At 35.0% G+C, this 20,619-nt stretch overlaps 1 protein-coding gene across 1 annotated transcript in view; it reads left to right on the top strand.

Annotated features, from left to right (window-relative positions):
* The window catches only part of LOC126484305 (probable ATP-dependent DNA helicase HFM1), a 62,248-nt gene that overhangs the window by 13,011 nt on the left and 28,618 nt on the right, over positions 1–20,619 (top strand). The window contains exons 3-4 of the mRNA XM_050107779.1: positions 15,528–15,653; positions 15,784–16,016. Of these exons, the coding sequence (XP_049963736.1) occupies positions 15,528–15,653; positions 15,784–16,016 (359 nt within the window). The remainder of the gene's footprint in view (positions 1–15,527; positions 15,654–15,783; positions 16,017–20,619) is intronic.

Below are 20,619 nucleotides of genomic sequence, written 5' to 3'. Positions count from 1 at the left end.
ATTTTAGTTTAAGTCTGTACTTCCTTTTTCTTTCAGCTTCCTTCTTTCGATATTCTAATAAAGATTTTTCACTGGAGGATACCTTCATCTTCATATTTTCCCTTCTTCTTTTATCCCGCTCTCTTTCTTTTTCTTTATGGACATTGTACTTGCTGGTATCTTTCTTCAGTTTTTCGCGAAGTTTTCTCATACACTCTGCTGATGTTTTCCCCGTTTTCTGAATAAACAGTAAGTTTTTATTTATTGTAAACCATCAAAGCACTTGTTATATCAACCAATTTAACTTAACAATAACAAGAAGTGTCAAATGGTTTAGATTTGAGTAACATCAAAAACCTGCCACTGGTGGGACACAATTTCTTTTAACATTTATAAATGATCATTTACAACTTAGAAGGTGCCTTGTGGTTCATTGGATGTTTTTATTTGTTTTTCTTACTTCTAACCTAAAATGCATAGAATTACTATAAATACTGAGTTAGAAGGTAAACTTTTTCATGTTTTTTGTCACGGGTGGGACACTAAATACATAGTAACTTTTGTGAATTAGCTGCATACTTAATAACTTACCTTTCTTTAAAAACTGAAGTTTGTCAGAAAGATAAGATTCTGATCTTGAAATTTAACAATTAAAACATCAACAATCACTGCAACCCAAATTTAAACAGCTGCCAACACAAAAAGCAAACCTTTTCTTTTCCATCCTCATCTGTAGAATCACCAACTTTGTTTAACTATATTTCCTCAGCTAATCATGTAATTTTTATAATTTGTTCAGGACAGTAAAATTCAACTTTTGTAGATTCAAAAAACTATAACATTGTTAAATTTGGCATTTTTTCAAAAAATAAGCCTCAGGCTCAGTTTGGCATGGAATGACCCAGATGTCAAAAGGCGATGGTAAGTAACCAAACAAGGAGAGACCAAATGCAAAACATACTGCCTAATAGTAACCTTGATCTAGTGTCTGTGGAGGTTTATGAACCTTCACCTAAGTCTAAGAATGGATTTTGTTATGCTTTTGTGGTGGTTGATGTATTTTCGAAGTTCGTGAAGCTGTTTCCTTTTAAGAAAGCTACCAGTAAGCAAATCATCTTTAAGTTTGAAAACACATATTTTCATTGGGTAGGTATTCCTAAAACAATTTTATCTGATAATGATCCTCAGTCTACATCACAAGCTTGGAAATATTTTGGTGATCACACAAAAATAAGGCATATTCTAACCTTGGCATACCATCCTTCAAGAAAACCTACAGAAAGATATATGAGACAGATTGGAAGAGTGTTTAGAACATGCTGTAGAAAGTATCATATCAGTTGGATAGATTAGGTCGGTGATTTTGAGGATATTATGAACACCTTACAACATTCTTCAGCGGGTTTTTCACCATTAAAAATCATATTTAATTACAGACGAGCTAGCTTTATTTCTGAAAATGTTGAATTTCCACCATGTGAAATTATGCCACTGCAAGAGAGGGAAGAATGTGTTGGGGAGTTGATGAAAAAATGGGGGGATAGGAAAAAGCAGAGACATGATGGTGAAGATAGGTTTTCTAAGTTTGAAGCAGAATAGGAGATGTTGTGTTGGTGAAAGCTAAATAGAAGTCTAAAGTGCTGACATCTCAAATAAAGAAATTTTTCGATATTTGTATTTGACCATTCAAAATTCTTGAAAATCCATATCCTAATGCATACAGACTTGTGTATCCTAAATCTAAGAAGTTGTCTGGATTGTGCAATATCACTGAACTGAAAGCATATAGAGGTGATCCATAAGTATCTAATTTTTGCTTTTTTGTTCTTTTTCCATTGTCATGAATTTAGTATATAGGAACATATGATTTCTAGAGCTCTATCTTATCCATTGACTGAAATGAAATTACATAATTTTATTTTAATTGTCTGGAATTTAGTATGTAAGATGAACTGATTTATAAAGCTTTGTCTTATCTGTTGACTGAATTAAAATCTATGATACACAATATAGTTGTGTTCTGTAATAGATTTGTGCTTTAGAATTTGATACATATTTGCCATGGGAATAAATTAGTGCTTTTTGCAATTTTGAAGTGGACAATGTTCATAATACGTACTGCAAAGATTAGGAATAGTATGTGAGCATATCTGTGTGTATTACCTTATGATATGATTATGAACTTTATTCATTTTTTGTATTGAAACTTTTTTGCTGCTCTTGGTGTGGTTTGGATTCAGGGGTTGATCCCTACATCGTAAACTTAGGCCCTAATATTTTTCCATTATTTTGTTCATTCATGATTCAACATATCCTTGAATACTCTGGTTTATGTGGCTGATTGATTCCTACTCATGGTTGAGTATGTTCTTCTGGTTTGTACCTGATGTGAAAATTTTGAAGGTTTTGTTGTATGATTAAACTTAAAATTTATAATTCTAGTAATTAACCATGTGTCTGTAATTATTTCTATAGTTTAGGGGTGTAATGTTGTAGTTTTGATTTTGTAGTATTTTCTTTTGACAGTATGTTCCACAGTTCTGAAAATGTGAATGCCATATCCTGATATATGTATACATTATGATTTGTATAGTAGATATGTTTCTTATGTTTTCTTTAGTATGGTATGTATCAGATACTTCTATACATCCATATGCAATCCTGGGCACCATTTCGTTCACTGTTTGGCAAACCTTATAGTCTGACACAAAATATTGTAAACACCCTGTTTCCAAATTTTGTGATCAGGATATTAAAATGGGAAACCCTCCCCGACAGTACCTTTTTTTTTATATAGAAATAACCGATACCATTTATACTGTTGATTCTTGTTTAGGTGAACATTCTTGTATGTTTCAGGCTAAAATGTATAAAAAGAAATTAATTTGTTACACTCTATGTGTACTAATGTTTAGAATTATTCTTGTTTTAGAAATATTTGGAATTAGAAATTTTGGCATACTTAAAATTCATCTTATTCGTTGCACAGTCTAACACTAATTATTAAATATATTTCTGGATTCATTTATAAAATAATGATATGGCTAAATAAAGATTCTTCTTTTGTGAAGAATGTATGTAAACTCTGTTGCTATGTAAAACTCTTTGGAATACTGTTAGCACCACAGAATCTATTACTAGTGGGCATGCCCTTGATGGAAATGCATGTATTTTTTAATTTTGTCTACAACGATGTATTTGATGGCTTTATGAAAATGGTGATTGTGAAGTCAGTGTGATATTTAATAATGTAACAAAGAACAAAATTCAAGAAATATACAGGAAAACATTCATCAGTTATTTAGTCATCAGGAACCCACAACTTTAAATAAAAATTTCAGCCACAAGAATGTATTTCTAGACTTAAGTCTTGAAGCCAACAACAAGAGAAAATGAAGATAAGTAAAAAGTTTTTCTTTTGCATATGTTATGCCTCTCAAAGCTTTTGAAGTTAATGAAGGCACTAAGATAAATTTAATGGTGATGTGTGGGAGGGTGAGATTACAAATGCAAGACATCTATAACAAGATATTAAAACAATGTGGAGCAGTTACAGTAGATGTTCTGAGCCACATCTGTAATGCATCACTAACTCAAGGTTTTTTCCCACACAGTTTAAAATATGTCATTGTTGAGCCTCTCTACAAAAAAGGGGACACCACAGATGTCAATAATTACCAGCCAGTATCCTTGCTTACCACATTTTTCAAAAATCATTGAGAAAGTAATGTACCCAAGAGTGGTTAGCCATCTCAACAGTAATGGGATACTTAGTAAATCCCAGTTTGGATTTCAAAAATGCTGTGCTACTTAAACAGCAATATATAATTTCACAGCCCCAATAATAGAATCTTTAAATAGTAAAATATTACCAATAAGTATTTTCTGTGACTTATACAAAGCATTTGATTATGTGAACCACGACATTATGTTAGAGAAATTTCTGTTCCATGGTATAAATGAAACAGCATATGAGTGGTTTAAGTCATATCTACAGAACGGAAGCAAAAAATTTCTTTATATGGTTTAAGTGATTTAACGTAGTTTCCCACTTCATCTAACTGGGGTGAAAAATACATTATGGGTCCCCTTCTGTTCTTGATATATGTGGATGACCTCTCTTCTTATTGGAAACAAGAAGATAAACTGATACTGTTTGCTAATGGTACAAGCATCACTATTAGTCCCGTAAAAGAAACTCCAATAGAAAATGACGCAAATAATGTCTTTGGAAAAGTTATTGATTGGTTTTCTGCAAAAGTAGTTGCCCTGAACTTTTCAAAAAATACAGTACATTCAATTTTCTACTGGTAGGACTACAGTTCCTTCAATAAATATAAAACATCAACAGAAGTCAGTAGCCTGGGTAGAGCATACTAGGTTTTAGGATGTATGTATAGATGAGAATCTTAAATGGAAATTTCATATTTTGAGTCTCCTAAAGTGACTAGGTTCAGCAACTTTTGCAATCAGAATAATTGATAATTTTGAGGATATAGAAATTAGCAAGCTAACATACTTTGTATACTTTCACTCTCTGATGTAATATGGAATAATATTTTGTGGTAACTCAACTCTTAAGCGAAAAGTATTCACTGCTCGAAATAAAGTGGTTAGAATAATGTGTGGGGCTCATAGTCCCACATCTTGTAGGCATCTGTTTAACAGATTAGGAATTCTTACAACAGTGCACAGTACATTTACTCAGTAAAGAAATTTGTTCTCAACAACATGGACCAGTTTAAAAACAAAAGTGACATTCATGATTACAATACCAGATGAAAGAAAGGTTACACTATCCTCTACTTAACCTATCTTTGGCACAGAAAGGGGGTAAAATTTTCTGATGTAAAACTTTTCGATAAATTACCATAAGAAATAAAATATCTGACAGACAGTACTAATAGATTCAAAAACAAACTGAAATCATGTATCCTTGACAACTCCTTCTGTACCATAGATGAATTCTTCAATAGGAATAAATAAATCTGTAGGTAAAATATCTAAATTTTGTGCCATTTAAGGGAATATGGTAGGTAATAAAAATTTTAAGCTTTAAAAAAGAAAAAAACCTTGAGTCATGTGTGCATTTCTTATGCACTTGTCATGTTTCACATCATAATGGTTACCATGAGTTTGATTAATGGAACATGTAACTAACTAACTAACAACTTCACAAATTATTCTTACTTTAGACTTCTGTAAATTAAATCCTTTTTTGACTTAGCTGCATTGTAACCAAGGATTATGCCATAGGGCAGTACTGTAAGCCAACACAATTAAAAAGATTGTTAATTACAAAATAGTCAGAGTTCAGGTTTTTGGTTAACTTATTTCCATACTGATACTATAAGAGATCTACACTTCTGATTAATTAAGATTTTTAAATGACATATGTACCTAATATTGTCTGCTGTTTGGGAAAGTTCCCTATTCCGAAGAATAATGCATATGCAGATAAGTGCAGGTACAGTTATAGCCAAATTGTTATTGCATAACTACTTTCACGCAATAACAATTGAAAGAAATATCTACAAAAACAATGTCAAAATAGGAAATAGTTAGTGAAATTTGGAATAAATAAGCTAAATCTGCCAAAATTTTAGACTGCAAATTATTTAAGAACAGTTGCTGGCTTACTGTGTGAGTAAAAATTGCAGTATGGTTATTACATTTTTAGAGCTTGTAATTACAAACTAATCACTGAACTGTAATCTGGTGAGAACAGAACCAAAGCCACTGACTTGAGTTCAGATGTAAAAACTCAGTTAATACCATGAATTTAAGTCTATCAGAGAATCAGCAGAATTAATAGAGGGAAACATTCCACATGGGAAAAATATACCTAAAAACAAAGATGATGTGACTTACCAGACGAAAGCGCTGGCATGTCGATAGACACACAAACACAAACACACACACAAAATTCAAGCTTTCGCAACAAACTATTGCCTCATCAGGAAAGAGGGAAGGAGAGGGAAAGACGAAAGGATGTGGGTTTTAAGGGAGAGGGTAAGGAGTCATTCCAATCCCGGGAGCGAAAAGACTTACCTTAGGGGGAAAAAAGGACAGGTATACACTCGCACACACCCTCATATCCATCCGCACATACACAGACACAAGCAGACATTTGTAAAGGCAAAGAGTTTGGGCAGAGATCAGAGAATCGGCAGAATATTTTTACTAAACACGTGCACGTAAAAGTTAACTGTTTGCAAAACAGTTCACATAATGAATAGCTTTGTATCTCTGATTGTAATGTTAGCTGTTACTTATCTTTCATAAATACTTATTTTCTATTATAATAAGTTATTTTTGGAATGTTCATAATATTTTGTTTACTGAAGAGTAAGTAATTTTATACTGCACAATTACGTAATTACGTAATTTGCAAATGAGAAGAAGAGTTTGAAATATATACAAAAAACATTAAATGTATTATTCTTAAGTAATATTTTGTCATCCCTCATTTAACTGATGCTTTTACTCTTTCACTGTTAGTCATTATTCCTTAATTAGTAGTTCTATCAAGCAACAAAGTTCACAGATGTTAAATGACAGTTTTATATAGTCCCCAGTATCTTAGCTACCAAAATTAAATAAGCTCATTACTTTCAATATTTTACTTTTCTTTCACTAATGGTATCCTTGGAGTCAAGGATAGGATCCTGTTAGGTACAAATTGAGGTGAAGTTCATTTACACTGTAGCAGTTGCTGCACTAAACATTTTGTTATTTAATTGACTCCAAGAATACCATTAGTGAATGAAAAGTAAAATATTGAAAGTAATGAGCTTATTTAATTTTGGTAGCTAAGATACTGAGAACTATATAAAACTTTCATTTAACATCTGTGAACTTTGTTGCTTGATAGAACTACTAATTAAGGAATAATGACTAACAGTGAAAGAGTAAAAGCATCAGTTAAATGAAGGATGACAAAATATTACTTAAGAATAATACATTTAATGTTTTTTGTATATATTTCAAACTCTTCTTCTCATTTGCAAATTATGTAATTGTGCAGAGTAAAATTACTTATCCTTCAATAAACAAAATATTATGAACATTCCAAAAATAACTTATTATAATAGAAAATAAGTATTTATGAAAGATAAGTAACAGTTAACATTACAATCAGAGATACAAAGCTATTCGTTATGTGAACTGTTTTGCAAACAGTTAACTTTTATGTGCACGTGTTTAGTAAAAATATTCTGCAGATTCTCTGATAGACTTAAATTCATAAAGAGCCCCAACACACCCGTACTAGACACTGCTAGGAGAACAATGGAATTGTTTATGAATTTACATGTCACAGCAAACATTGCAGTTTTCATTTTAAGAAACCTCCAAAGTCCCAGATAAATCATTTATATAGGTCAAGAACAGGAGTAAGCCAAGCACTGAACCTTGTGGAATATCTAATTTAATGTTTCCCCATATACAATTTGCACTTCTTCCTGTCACAACATTTGCTAATGTGACCCTCTGTTTTCTGCTGCTAAGATAAGTTTCCATCCATTCAATAGTAATGATCCACACAACTGAAGACCTTGGAAAAATAACAGTAGATGTCAATAGGGTAATTTTTCTTTCAGTTCTAAAAGAACCATGTCTGTAATCATTAAAAAATCTTTACTGAAGTCAACGTCAGCTTCCGTTAAAATGTTATTTCCATAAATGTGATACAAAATTTTATTGTATGTTACCTCCTCAAACCTTTTTGAGAATAATGTATAGAGAAAGATGAGTCTACAATTACAGGTCATTTGCCTATCACAACTTTTGTAAAAGGGTGTTACAACTGCACACTTCATTATTTCAGGAGATACACTTTGACCCATCAACTGAATACAAAGGTATTAAAAGGGGGAACTACCTAGTAGCACAAGATTTAGGTACTTTGGTTGAAATACCATCATAACCAGAAGATTTTCTCGTGTTTACTTACCTAATGATTTTTATGATGATTTGTCAAAAATGATATCTAGTGGCAGAATGTGGAATGCCTGTCTAAGTAGGTCAAATAGATTGCCTTTCAATGCTACTGTGGGGAATTAACCAATGATGGACATCAGTAACTGTGGATGGCCTCAACAATAACTTTTAGTGATGAAATCAGTACTGAAATCTCCACATACAGTCTGTTCCTAGTTATTTATTTTAAATGTTATTAAGATCCTTAATGAGGTTTATAAAATTTCCTGTTGGATGCATGTATACTGTCAGAACTGCTATCTTGTGTGTTTACCAGTCCTTTAATGACGTGCAGCAATCAAAGAACTATCAATGGAGTACTCACTGAAGTCTATGATCTCACCCTTTGTCCTACTTTTTATGTACAGTGCCACTCTCCCCATCCTGTTGTTATGGCTACCATGTGGTGCTAGCTTTTATCCATTTAGGAGCATTTACTTAATATCTGTGGCTTCCAAGAGATGTTTGCCATGCACAGCGTATCTGCAGAAATAACTTTAGGTTTTTCTGTGGCCTCTACTGACAAAAGAAGCCCATCTTTCTTATTTAACTAGCTTTTTATATTTTGATGGAAATTTCCAAAGGCGTCACGACTGTTACCTTTCTTATTATCCAAGCTGACATTTTTGTTTCTCCATTGCCAATTGTAATTATATCCATAGTCATTAGGGATCTCTGTATTTTGGAAGTATTTACCCTAAAGAAGGTCCTAGTGAATATCTTTGAAATAACAGTGACTGGGCAGACAGTATTCTGTTTCACTGAATGTTTCTGTAAATTTGTTGTGCTCTTGCTAGAAACATTCAGCAGTAGGCCATGAGTGTGTGATGTTACTGTGTAAGGATCAACACATTAAACACACCCAAGTGTGGTTGTATCTCTCTATTGAGTGACTCCTGAAGCTTTGCATTTACACGTTCAATAGAACACTTCATCCAGTGTTTGTCATATCATTCAAAGATGACACTATCTTCAAATTTGTGTCATTAGCATTCCCAGAAATGTGTCTGATGTCAACCCTCAATTGCACAGTGGTCCAAGCTGTTCCCATCCCCATATGATGTCTTTACCAAGATATTTTATCAGGAAGCTTATATCGCTATTGACATAATTGAGTCCTCCACTTGGCTTAAAAATATTAGATCCCATTTATTACCTAGATATAGAATTCTGTATTTGTTCAAGCATTCCCCTCCAATGACTACTCCCTAACAGAAGAATCTTCTTGGCTTTTTAACACTCTGATTAATATTAGAATTACCTTCGAACCTACTCCATGTATTGCTAGAGTGTGTATGAATTCCTTGGGTTATCTGCACATTTTTCTTCAGAGTCTCCAGGGCAGTGAATCTGTTTGAGATTTTTTGACTAAATCTAGCAAATAACTTGTTCTTGGGCTTTTTCCTCCAAAGTGACACAAACCTACATCTCTTCAGGCATATCATCAATGAAGGCTCTAAGCATGTGCTTGTCTTTTTGCCCAAAACAGTGATGGGCTATATCCTTCATGCATCTCTTCAGTCACACATGTGGAGGTTCATGTATCTATGTAAAAAAAGGTATGTCATTTAAAGTAAGATATAATCTTTTAGATCTAGGTGTGGACAAACATTTCAAACTTTCCGCTGTTGAAATAATAGGACCTGGCATAGCAAAAAAATTAGTCATATTTTGTGTGTACCGCTCTCCCGCTCTCCCAGTGGAGACATTGATATATTCTTCTCAAAACTGAATCAAAGCTTAGACAAGGTTTCTGGACCAAAAGCAAATGTAATTATCTGTGGTGACTTAAACATTAATATGATGAAGCCTGATAAGGGTAGCAACATATGTGTGAATATTCTAAGCTGTTATGGAATATCCTCCCTTGTTAATTGTCCAACTAGAATAATGAAAGAATCCTACTCATCTATGGATCATGTAGCTACAGATATTGATAGTAAAAATGTCCTATTGTTGTCCAAAACCTGGGCCTAGCAGACCACCTCTGCCAGATCTTAAAAACTAACATTCATGTAGAAACTCCTCCTAAACTTTGTACATACAAAAGAATGTTTTCCAAATCAGTCCTGCATCAGTTTAAATCCCAGCTAGAATATGAAGATTGGAGGGAAGTCTATGCAGAAACCAACGCAAATCAAAAATTTATCAAGTTCGTGTCAATTTTTAAACTCAGATTTGAAGAGATGTTTCCCAAAACTCTTTATCAAATTAAAACTACAGAGAAATCAGTGGGTGACTACAGGTATCAAAAAATTCTCAGAAACTCTTAGATATCTCAACTCCATAAAAAATAATCAATCTAACCCAGAAGTTCTGCAATCCTACAAAAAGTACAGGAAAATTTACAGAAAGGTGTAGCTAGCCGCAAAAAAACTTTCAAACAACAAAATATTACTTGAAGCTGAAAACAAGAGCAAAGCAGCCTGGAACATCGTCAAACAGGAAACATCTAACTCTGCTAAAAAGGACCTCAATTCACATATTAAAAACAAAGATGTAACAGTAGGCAACCCTAAAAAATTAGCTCATTTTGTAAACTCATATTTCAGTAGTATTGCAAAAAAATTACAGTAGAAATTTCCAGATACATATGATTTACCTACTCAGAACCAGCCAACAAACTCAATGGTGCTCTTGCCAACTATAGAAAGGGAAGTGGCACTAGTAGTACACCAACTAAAAAATAAAACTTCAGTAGGACTTGATGAAATCCCAGTCTGCGTAATTAAAGATTGTATAGACTCCATAAAGGGCCCATTAACAGACATAATTAATGAATCTTTCGAATCTGGATACTTTCCAGAGTACCTAAAACAAGCAAAAGTTTTACCTATCCTTAAAAACGAAGATGTGGAAAATGTAGAGAACTACAGGCCGATCTCTATACTGTCTATCATTTCTAAAATAATAGAAATACTAGTCAAAAAGAGACTGCTAAATTACCTGAATAAATATAATCTTCTTTCCAATGACCAATTTGGTTTTAGGCCCGGAAAAGGCACACAATATGCTATAGCACAGTTCACTAAAGTAATTTTAGAAGCACCGGGCAAAGGTGAAAATGTAAGTGGTATCTTTTTAGACTTGTCCAAGGCCTTTGATACAGTTGACCACAAAATCTTACTTCATAAATTAGGGCAAATAGGAATAAGAGGTGTGACAAAGAAGTGGTTCAAATCATACTTGGAAAACAGAGTTCAACGAGTTGAGATATCACAAGTTTCAAACAATTCCCTTATAAAACACCTGTCTGACCCAGAAAATGTGAATATAGGCGTCCCACAGGGAAGTGTATTAGGCCCAATATTGTTTCTTATATACATTAACGACTTCCCACAAAGTATCAGACATGGCGAAAAAATACTTTTTGCTGATGACAGCAACATAGTAATAACAGGTGAAAATCCAACACAACTGTCAGAAAGAGCAAACGAGGCACTCAATGATGTCCACAACTGGTCATTAAAAAATAAAGTAGCCCTAAATGTAAAGAAAACTAACTATATTAACTTCCAATTGAACAAAAAACACAATGCCACTAGAATAAAAATTAATAATAATGAATTAGAATGTGTAACAAGTACCAAATTCTTAGGGATGAATGTAGACAGCCAACTGAAATGGACAAACCATGTCAACATTTTGGCAAAGAAATTATCCACAGCATGCTATGCTCTTAGAATCCTTGCACCGGTATGCAATAATACCTGTCTTAAAATAACATATTACGGATATCTACACTCAGTCCTCAGCTATGGGATCATGTTTTGGGGAACAAGTGCCAGTAACATACAAACTGTGTTCAAAGTACAAAAAAGAGCCATAAGGATAATAACAAATAGCAACAACAGGGCCCACTGTCTAGAATTATTTAGAAAGCTAGGAATTCTAACTGTTTCTTGTGAGTATATCTTTCAGAACATAATGTTCATTAAGAAAAATCTCAACATGTACAACACAAACAGCCTAATACACGACCATGAAACAAGAGCTTGTCACCACCTCCATCTAGATAGAAAGAACAAGGCAAAGACGCAAAAAAGTATATTTTATAATGGGATAAAACTGTATAACAAATTACCACAAGAAATTAAAGAAACAAATGAGCCCCTCACTTTCAGACAAAAGCTTAAAACCTTTTTAGTAAGTAAAAGTTGTTATACTGTAAAAGAATATTTAACATAGATGTAGATTATTAGCAACGTATGACATTATCACCAAAATATTATGTAATTATAAATATGTGTATGACTAGTTATAAAAACTACACAAAATATGAGAAACCTGTTTAACTGTAAATGTATGTGTGCTCATGTGTTGTAATCTGACGACATCCATACAATATTTATTGTTCCACGGATGAATAAATAAATAAATAAATACTATTCTGGAACAGAATAATCAATGTTTGATAAAAAGTTTACCTGTAATCTTGACTAAAATGTGAGAGATGCATAAAGTCATCATTTCAAAATAACAGTTTTACAACTGTGGTAGCTGTTAATCTGTGAACCAACTTTTCCTTGTACAATCTCTTTCTGTAAAAAACGAACAATCTGTCTGAAGCTGGAAATGCCTATCCCTCATTTGCTTCTTCAGTAAACTTAAACATTATTCATTCCCTATTATGTAAGACTCAAGACTATGTAATACACAAAGTACTTCAGTCATCTTGCCAGCTAGCTCCATGTATTCTGTTTTTAGATGTACTGATTTTCACAGAAGCCATTTACAATGTGCAGTGAGTAGTACTGGCTCAATCCAATTGTCATTGATTAATTTTTCACTATACCTCCCAACAACCACATGTTTTTCTTAGATGTGTTCCTCTAATGAGCAATGTTGATACATTACTTAAATGATATATTTAAGTTATTTACTTAAACCACTTCTAAGTTCTTGTTTTACACCTTATACACTGCCTCTCTACTGCAAATGAAAGACAAAAGAACCAGTTTCTTACACAGTTGTATTTGTATATGCTTCTATTTTTCATACAAAGGTGGTACAGTTAATGAAACATGAAACACCAGTTTCTTGCGAGTAAGGGTATAATATGAGTTACAGCACAAAGTAAGTACATTTTGAAAGTAGTTCACTTCAAATACTTTCGTTCTGTAGTGTCATTTGGGGTAATGTCTGACATAAGTCAGCACAGACAGAATGTGACTGATAATAATAACATGTTTTAAAGCAACAACAGAGCCCCTACACTGAACGTAAGAGAGAGAAATAATCTTTATGTTGCAAGCACATCCTTAACCATTGCTCAAAGAAGTATAGTTAAATAATGGAAAATCTTACTCCAGTCTGGTCACAAACATCATATATCCAATCAAAAGCAGGGCTACCTGTGAAACCCATCATGTGATCTACAAGCTAAGCTGCAGTCTCTGTGGCATTGAAAAACAACAAGCTGTCTGTCCACGTGAATAGCCATTGACAAACTGTGGCTAGCAAAACAGCTGGACCACCCCATTGCTGAGCACACTGCCCAACACAAAGTTCCTCAATTCAATGGCTGGTTCACACCCTGTGCCATGTGGATCCTTCCCACCAACACCAGCTTTTCTGATCTGCGCAGGTGGGAAGTCTCCCTATAATACATCCTACATTCCTGTAACCCTCCTGGCCTCAACCTTCGTTACCCACCTATTCTCTTCTGTGCTCCCATTCCCACACTGCACAGCCCTGTATTCCACCAATACACCCGCTGTCTTTTACTTCTCTCCTTTTCCCCGCTACCTCCCCCCTCACCCCCCACCCCCCAACCCCCCACCCCTCCCTGCACTTCACTCTCCGTCAAACCTCCTGACTGCACCAACTGCTCTATGCTGTCTCCTCCCCATCCCTGTATGCTCCCAGAAGTGGCACTTTACTGTCCTCCACCCCAACCCATCTATCCCTCCCCTTCCATGCCCCAGCCTTCTCCTTACCACCATCACCCAGGTTGCCTCTCTCATCATGCACTGCTGCTTGCAGTTTGGCTCCAGCTTCCAGAGACTGTGATTATGTGCATGTGAGTTGCATTTGCATAAGTATGTGTGCATATGTTGTCTGTTTAGACAAAGGCCTTCTTGGCTGAAAGCTCACTTTCTGATTGTCTTTTTGATGTGCCTATCTGTGACCCAGTATCTCTACCACATGGTGAGTAATAATATTATTATGCTCGAAGAGGTATAGGAGAGTCTAGGTAGAAGTGTTTATAGCACTCTGCAACATACATTTTTAACAGGCATCCAGAAGAGTTGAAGCCCTTCCTCTTGGAAAACTTCATTCTGGATTAATACTTTACACACAGTTAATGAATAATATGATTGACAACAACCTGCCCAAATATCTGACCACATTAAAGTACCCATTTCTGAAACATAGGGAGGAATCCGGACAGATCAAATCCTCCTCGTGAATTAATACTGGGAGCCTGTGTGCTGGCCAGCCTAGATGTGGCTTCAGGTGGTTTTTCACATACATCTAGATAAATATTCAACAAGTTCCCATGTCCTACTTTAGATATATGATGTAGAAACAGTTTGAAAAATGATATGACATTTTATGCTAGATATAAACAAAAGGCGGGTGGGGGAGGGGGTGGGAGGAGAGGTGGCAGTAGCTGTAAAATGCCTTTGCAAGTGGAGAACTAATTGTAATAATAGCCCATATATGGCATAGTTAGTTCTCTGTGAAACTGTAACAGTACCATGCCAGTCCAAACATGGCTTTGGCCAGATAAAAGGCACCAGAAAGGAAGGAAGGATAGTTGACAAAAATGTTCACACATGAGTGCTTAAGGTCTTTAATCAACAGTGGTACCTGTTAGTCCTTAAACTGCACAGGAATGAACAAAAGCTGTTCATGGAAACTTATCTGTTTACTTGATCCGATGTCTTTTAATTTGATTTTACATGTTTTCCTCAAATCATTATGAGTGAATTTCAAGATACTAAAAGATAAAGTTCACATTCTACCCCTAGATCTGCCTATCAGACCTGACTGCCTGCCATGTCATCTTCTACCAATGGCATCATTAGGTGTAGTCTGCAGGACCATGTGGGAAGCACACCACTATCCTAGTTATTGTTGGGGTTCTTGATCTTGAAATCCTTACTGACCAGTCAACTAGCTTCCCAGCTGGCCTCAAGAGACCGAGTGCATCCCATACCAGTCCTTGTAGCAAGTAAAAATCCTTGTTAACACTGGGAATTGAACCCCTCACTCCCATAAGGCAGTTACTACTTTTCTTGATCATCTTTAAGTTTTCTTAAATGAAATAAATTCTTACATTGTGTGTTTATTGTTGTTGTTGTCTTCACTTTCATTCCTTAAAATTATACTTCCAGATTTCAGTACTCTCTTTTGTTTTCTTTCAGTAAGTTCTGTGAATGTTATGATGTGTTCAAGGTGTTGTGTCATGAACACAGATGTTCAGTTGAATTAAAATTAAATAAACAAATCCTATCCACATTAGGTTCATACTCATGTTTCACTGGGTTACTATGTCAACAGTTCCATTAAAACAGCTCATGGCAACATCAGGAAGACCATAACAACCTTTTTTTTTCCAGACAGATCTATTGTAGTTGCAGCTCCTACTGGCTCTGGAAAAACAGTTATATTTGAGCTAGGCATAATATGGTTATTAATGAAGATAAAAGAACAGACCCGTGACGCAAATTTCAAGATAGTGTACAGTAAGTATGTTTCATACAATTCTCACCTTTAATTACTATAGAAAAGTGTAACAATGTAAGCATTGTAGTTTATTTCCTAATACTTGCTCTTCATAAGATCATTTACTATAATTTTAAACTCATATTCTAGTGGCTCCTATTAAGGCATTATGTAGAGAAAGGGTTCAAGACTGGACCTCAAAGTTTTCCTACCTGGGCCTGAAGTGTCAAGAGGTCACTGGGGACTCAGATGCCACTGATTTATACCATTTATTAGATTATCATATATTATTTACAACACCAGAGAAATGGGATTCACTGACAAGAAAATGGAGAGATAATCACATGCTTGTAGAAGTTGTTAAACTATTTTTGATTGATGAGGTAGGTATTTAATTTTCATTTCAATTTAGCAAACTGTAGAGCGACAGAAAACATGTTTATAAATCAGATTTGTGGCTTTAAGCCCCCAATTCAACAACCAATGTCTTAAAATGGTTCTCATACATTACTATTTCTTACATCTAATTAGTGCTTTATTTGGTATGGTGCTAAGATGGAGTATACCTTTCAGAAACAATGCTGCATTAGTCTGCTCTGTTGTACGTTATTTGTTTGTATACCACTGTGTAGGGATACATTATGAAAGGTGCAGTGACTATTGTTCATGAATTTCTGTTTTCCAATAATAAAATATTTTAACATGTATATAAGTGGAAGTGGTGGAATTTTATTTTCTCTAAATAGATGTCTGCGCAGTGTTATTTAACTTACTCCTTCAATTAGTATGATTATCTTGTTCTATAATCTAAATGATTTCTAATTTACTTCACAATTTTCCCAAAATATTACATCACATTTCAATAAAGACTGACCACATGCAAAATATGAGCCCTGATATTATTATATGAGATACAGTTCATTAGTATTCAGATTATGAAACTTGCTGTGCTCATTGTTCTATATATTTAGTCTATAAGTGTATCCCAGTTCACATTTAGTTGTATCCAAATATAGATAAAATTTGCGCCCTCAGTTGTGCCAATACTTTCTCAAACTTCATATGGACAGATTTATGATTAAGTTGTTTGTGTGAAAGTACTCTACTATTTACTTAGTGAGAACATAAATATTCCTTTGCCTCTTGCTGCTACTAAAACATTAGCATCACATGCAGGCTGATACATTTCACTATTACTGTTATGTATGTTTAACTCATTTACCTACAATAAAAACATTACTTGGCTCAATATGGAAACTTCAAAGACCTCATCTTTTTACCTACTTGATCCTCTGCTGCCTTCACTGTTTCATGTCTCTAAGCTACCCATTCTTCTTCTAGTGTATTTCTTTCTTCTGTACTTGTCAGTCATTCCCTAATGTCTCTGTGAAACTCTCTACAACCTCTGGTCCTTTCAGTTTACCTAGGTTTCACCAAAATACACCACCAAATTTCAATATTAAGAGAATGCAACCAAGTGTATGGTCCTGAGATTATTATGTGATACACTACTACTTGATAGTTGTGTTATGAAACATGTTTTGTTCAGTTTTCTGTTTATGTAGTATAGTGTGCACATGTATTTAACAAAAGCATAGCAACAGATGTTATAAATGCCTGCCCTATCTGATGGTACAGAGCAAACAGGGAAAATAATTCTTTTGTAAATTTTTGAAAAAATAGATAATAACTTAACTGAAGGCTACACATTCATTTTTTTCCACTGTGATCAATCTGAGCATTTATCATCTCAAGTAACTGCCAATCCAGATAAAAGTCAATACAAAGCACACTATAAACAGTTTAAAAGTATTTTCAGTTATTTGATTTTCAAACTCTTTTGCTTTGTTTGATAAATGTTACACAGTGTGGAAGAGTATGAGAATGCAGTATGCACATATAACTTTTAACACAATTATGATTTATTACTTTGAACATACTTGTACCTTTCCCCAATAACAGAAGTAAAATGAGAATTTAAGATGGCCATACACACTTTTGTTAATACTTTTCTGGGACCAGCAAGTCATGTCCAAACATGACAGAAATTCATAATTCACCCTTCAAGGTCTTATGCTTATATGCATGATCTCTGACCAAATCCAGAGGCAACCTGAATTACAAACATTGTGTGATGTGTACTACAGCAGTCAATGTGTGTATCCTCTTTTATTTTCTGTTGAACCATATACTAAGTAGTTTAGTATTCTTTGTTTTTCCAATGTTTGTCCATTTGTTTCAGTATGAAGATTAGTTGGTGTCCTACTCTGGGTGGTGAACAAGACCACTGCACCAGTTTATCCCAGATTCATAATCAAAGTGTTTGCATCAAAGTACTCTACTATATTCTGTGTGATTTGTTTGGTACTTTCCGTAATTAATATGCTCACATCATCTGTAAATTGGCATAGTTTTGTGTCACCATTTCTTATATCTAAATCATTCACATTGCTCCTGCCGTTTGCCCATAGGTGTCAACAACGAATGGTAAGTAGTACTCGAAAGAAACAGACTGCAGATGTCAGGCAGTTAGCTTGGACCTCAGTCAACATAACCTCACTCAAACATTAGTTGATTTGTGTCTCCATCGTAATGCTGTTCTTGATTGAAAATGGCAGTTTACGAGCCTAATTCTCGTCGTTTGTGGGAAGTGTTACTGTTTTGATTTAATATGAAGAAAATAGCAGCTGAATCACATCAAATGCTCTTAAGTACATACGGTAAGGATGCTACTAGTGAAAGAATGTGTCGTGAGTGGTTTCAATGCTTCAATATCCTAGACCGGCATAGCGGTGGAAGAGAGGATGTTTTCAAAGATGCAGAATTAGAGACGTTGCTGAGTGAAGACTCGCATCAAACTCATGAAGAATTGGCATGATTAGTGCGAGTGACACAGCAAGCCATTTCAAAATGTCTCAAGTCTGTGGGTATGATTCAGAAAGAAGGAACTTGGGTCCCGTGTGAGCTGAAACCAAGAGACATTGAACGGCGTTTTTGTTTGTGAACAGTTGCTTCAGAGGCAAATATAGAAGGGATTTCTGCATCAAATTGTGACCAGGGACAAAAAATGCATTCATTACAATAATCCTAAATGCAAAAAATCATGGGGATATCCTGGCCATGCTTCCACATCAACAGCCAAACCGAATATTCACGGTTCCAAGATCATGCTCTGCATTTGGCGGGACCAGCTCGGCGTTGTGTACTATGAGGTATTAAAACCAAGTGAAACAATCACAGGTGCTCATTATCGAACACAGTTAATCTGTTTGACCAGAGCATTAAAAGACAAACGGCCGCAATACAGTGAGAGGCACGACAAAGTGATTTTGCAGCATGACAACACTCGACCCCACATTGAAAAAGAGGTCAAAACGTTCTTGGAAATGTTAAAATGGGAAGTCCTACCCAACACGCCGTATTCTCCAGACATTGCTCCCTCTGACTATCACCTGTTTAGATCAATGGCGCATGGCCTGTCTGACCAACACTTCTGATCTCATGAAGAAGTCACAAATTGGATCAATTCGTAGATTGCTTCAAAAGGTGAACAATTTTTTTGACGTGGGATTCTTACACTGCCCAAAAGATGGGAGAAAGTTGTGGCCAACAATGGAAAATACTTTGAATGACAAATGTGTAACCAATTTGTTTCATTAAATCCTCAAATGTTGGGGAAGAAATGGTGGAAGCGAAGTTGTACACCTTGTAAAATAAGACTGGATCCAATTTGGAACCTTGAGGAACTCCTTGTTTGACCACAAACAAATCTAACTGATGAGTACCAACTGAGCCATTTACTTCATGTGTTGTCTCTCCTCTTTTGTGGATTTATGATATAATCCAGTTTCATGTTTCTCCACTGACACACCAATTCTGAATGTTAATACGTAATTTATCATGAATATGGTGGAGGTATGTCCTACCTATCAACAGCCTGTAGTATTTCAAAACAGAAGCTCTTGTCACTGTAAAGAAACAACTAAAGAAACAGAGATTACTGAATAATAGATGTAAAACAAAGTATAGGGCTATACAAAGAGAAATGCTGAATGAAACGCATTTGGCTGTCAAGAGAGCAATGCGAGATGCTATCAATGACTACCATAGCAGAATACTATCAACTGATCTTTCACAGAGCCCAAAGAAATTCTGGTAATATGTAAATACTGTTATTGGCTCCGAAGTTAGTGTCCAGTCCTTAGCAAATGAGACAAGAACTAAAACTAAGGGCACCAAAGCAAAAGTAGGAATGCTACACTCCATCTTCAAATGTTCCTTTGCAAAGGAAAAACAACGGAATTGCACCAATTTAATCCTCAGACCACTGAAAATATGAACGAAATAAGTATTAGTGTCAGTAGTATTGAGAAACAGCTAAAATTGTTAAAACTGAACAAAGTTCCAGGCCCCAGAGGAATCCCTATCAGATTCTATTCTGAATTTGCGGATAAGGTAGCCCTCTTCTAACTCTAATCTGTTGTTGAACCCCCAAACAAAACACCATGACCAGTTCTTGAAAAAGGCATAGATCACACCTGTCTGCAAGAATGGTAGTAGAAGTGATCCCCCAATTTCTGTCCAATATTGTTGACATCAATTTGTTGTAGAATCTTATAACATATTCTGAGCTAGCTCAAACATAATGATGTACCTAGCACAATTTGACCTCCTCAATGCCAGCCAGCACGGATTTTGAAAGCATCGATCATTTGAAACTCAACTCACAATTTTTTCGCAACATACTGAAAGCTTTGGATCAAGACAACCAAGCACATGCAATATTCCTTGATTCCAAAAAGTATTTGACATAGTACCACACCTCGGCTTATTGTCAAAATTATGATCGTATGGGGTATCAAGTGAAATTTGTGACTGGATTGAGAATTTTTGGTAGGGAGGACACAGCATGTTATCTTGGAGAGTCATCGTCAGACGTAGAAGTAACTTTTGGTGTGCCACAGGGGAATGTGTTGGGACCCTTGC

This window comes from Schistocerca serialis, chromosome 1, assembly GCF_023864345.2.
Source record: "Schistocerca serialis cubense isolate TAMUIC-IGC-003099 chromosome 1, iqSchSeri2.2, whole genome shotgun sequence".
Taxonomy (NCBI): domain Eukaryota; kingdom Metazoa; phylum Arthropoda; class Insecta; order Orthoptera; family Acrididae; genus Schistocerca; species Schistocerca serialis.
Note: the sequence above shows the minus strand (reverse complement) of the source record. Positions and strands in the feature narration are given on the sequence as shown.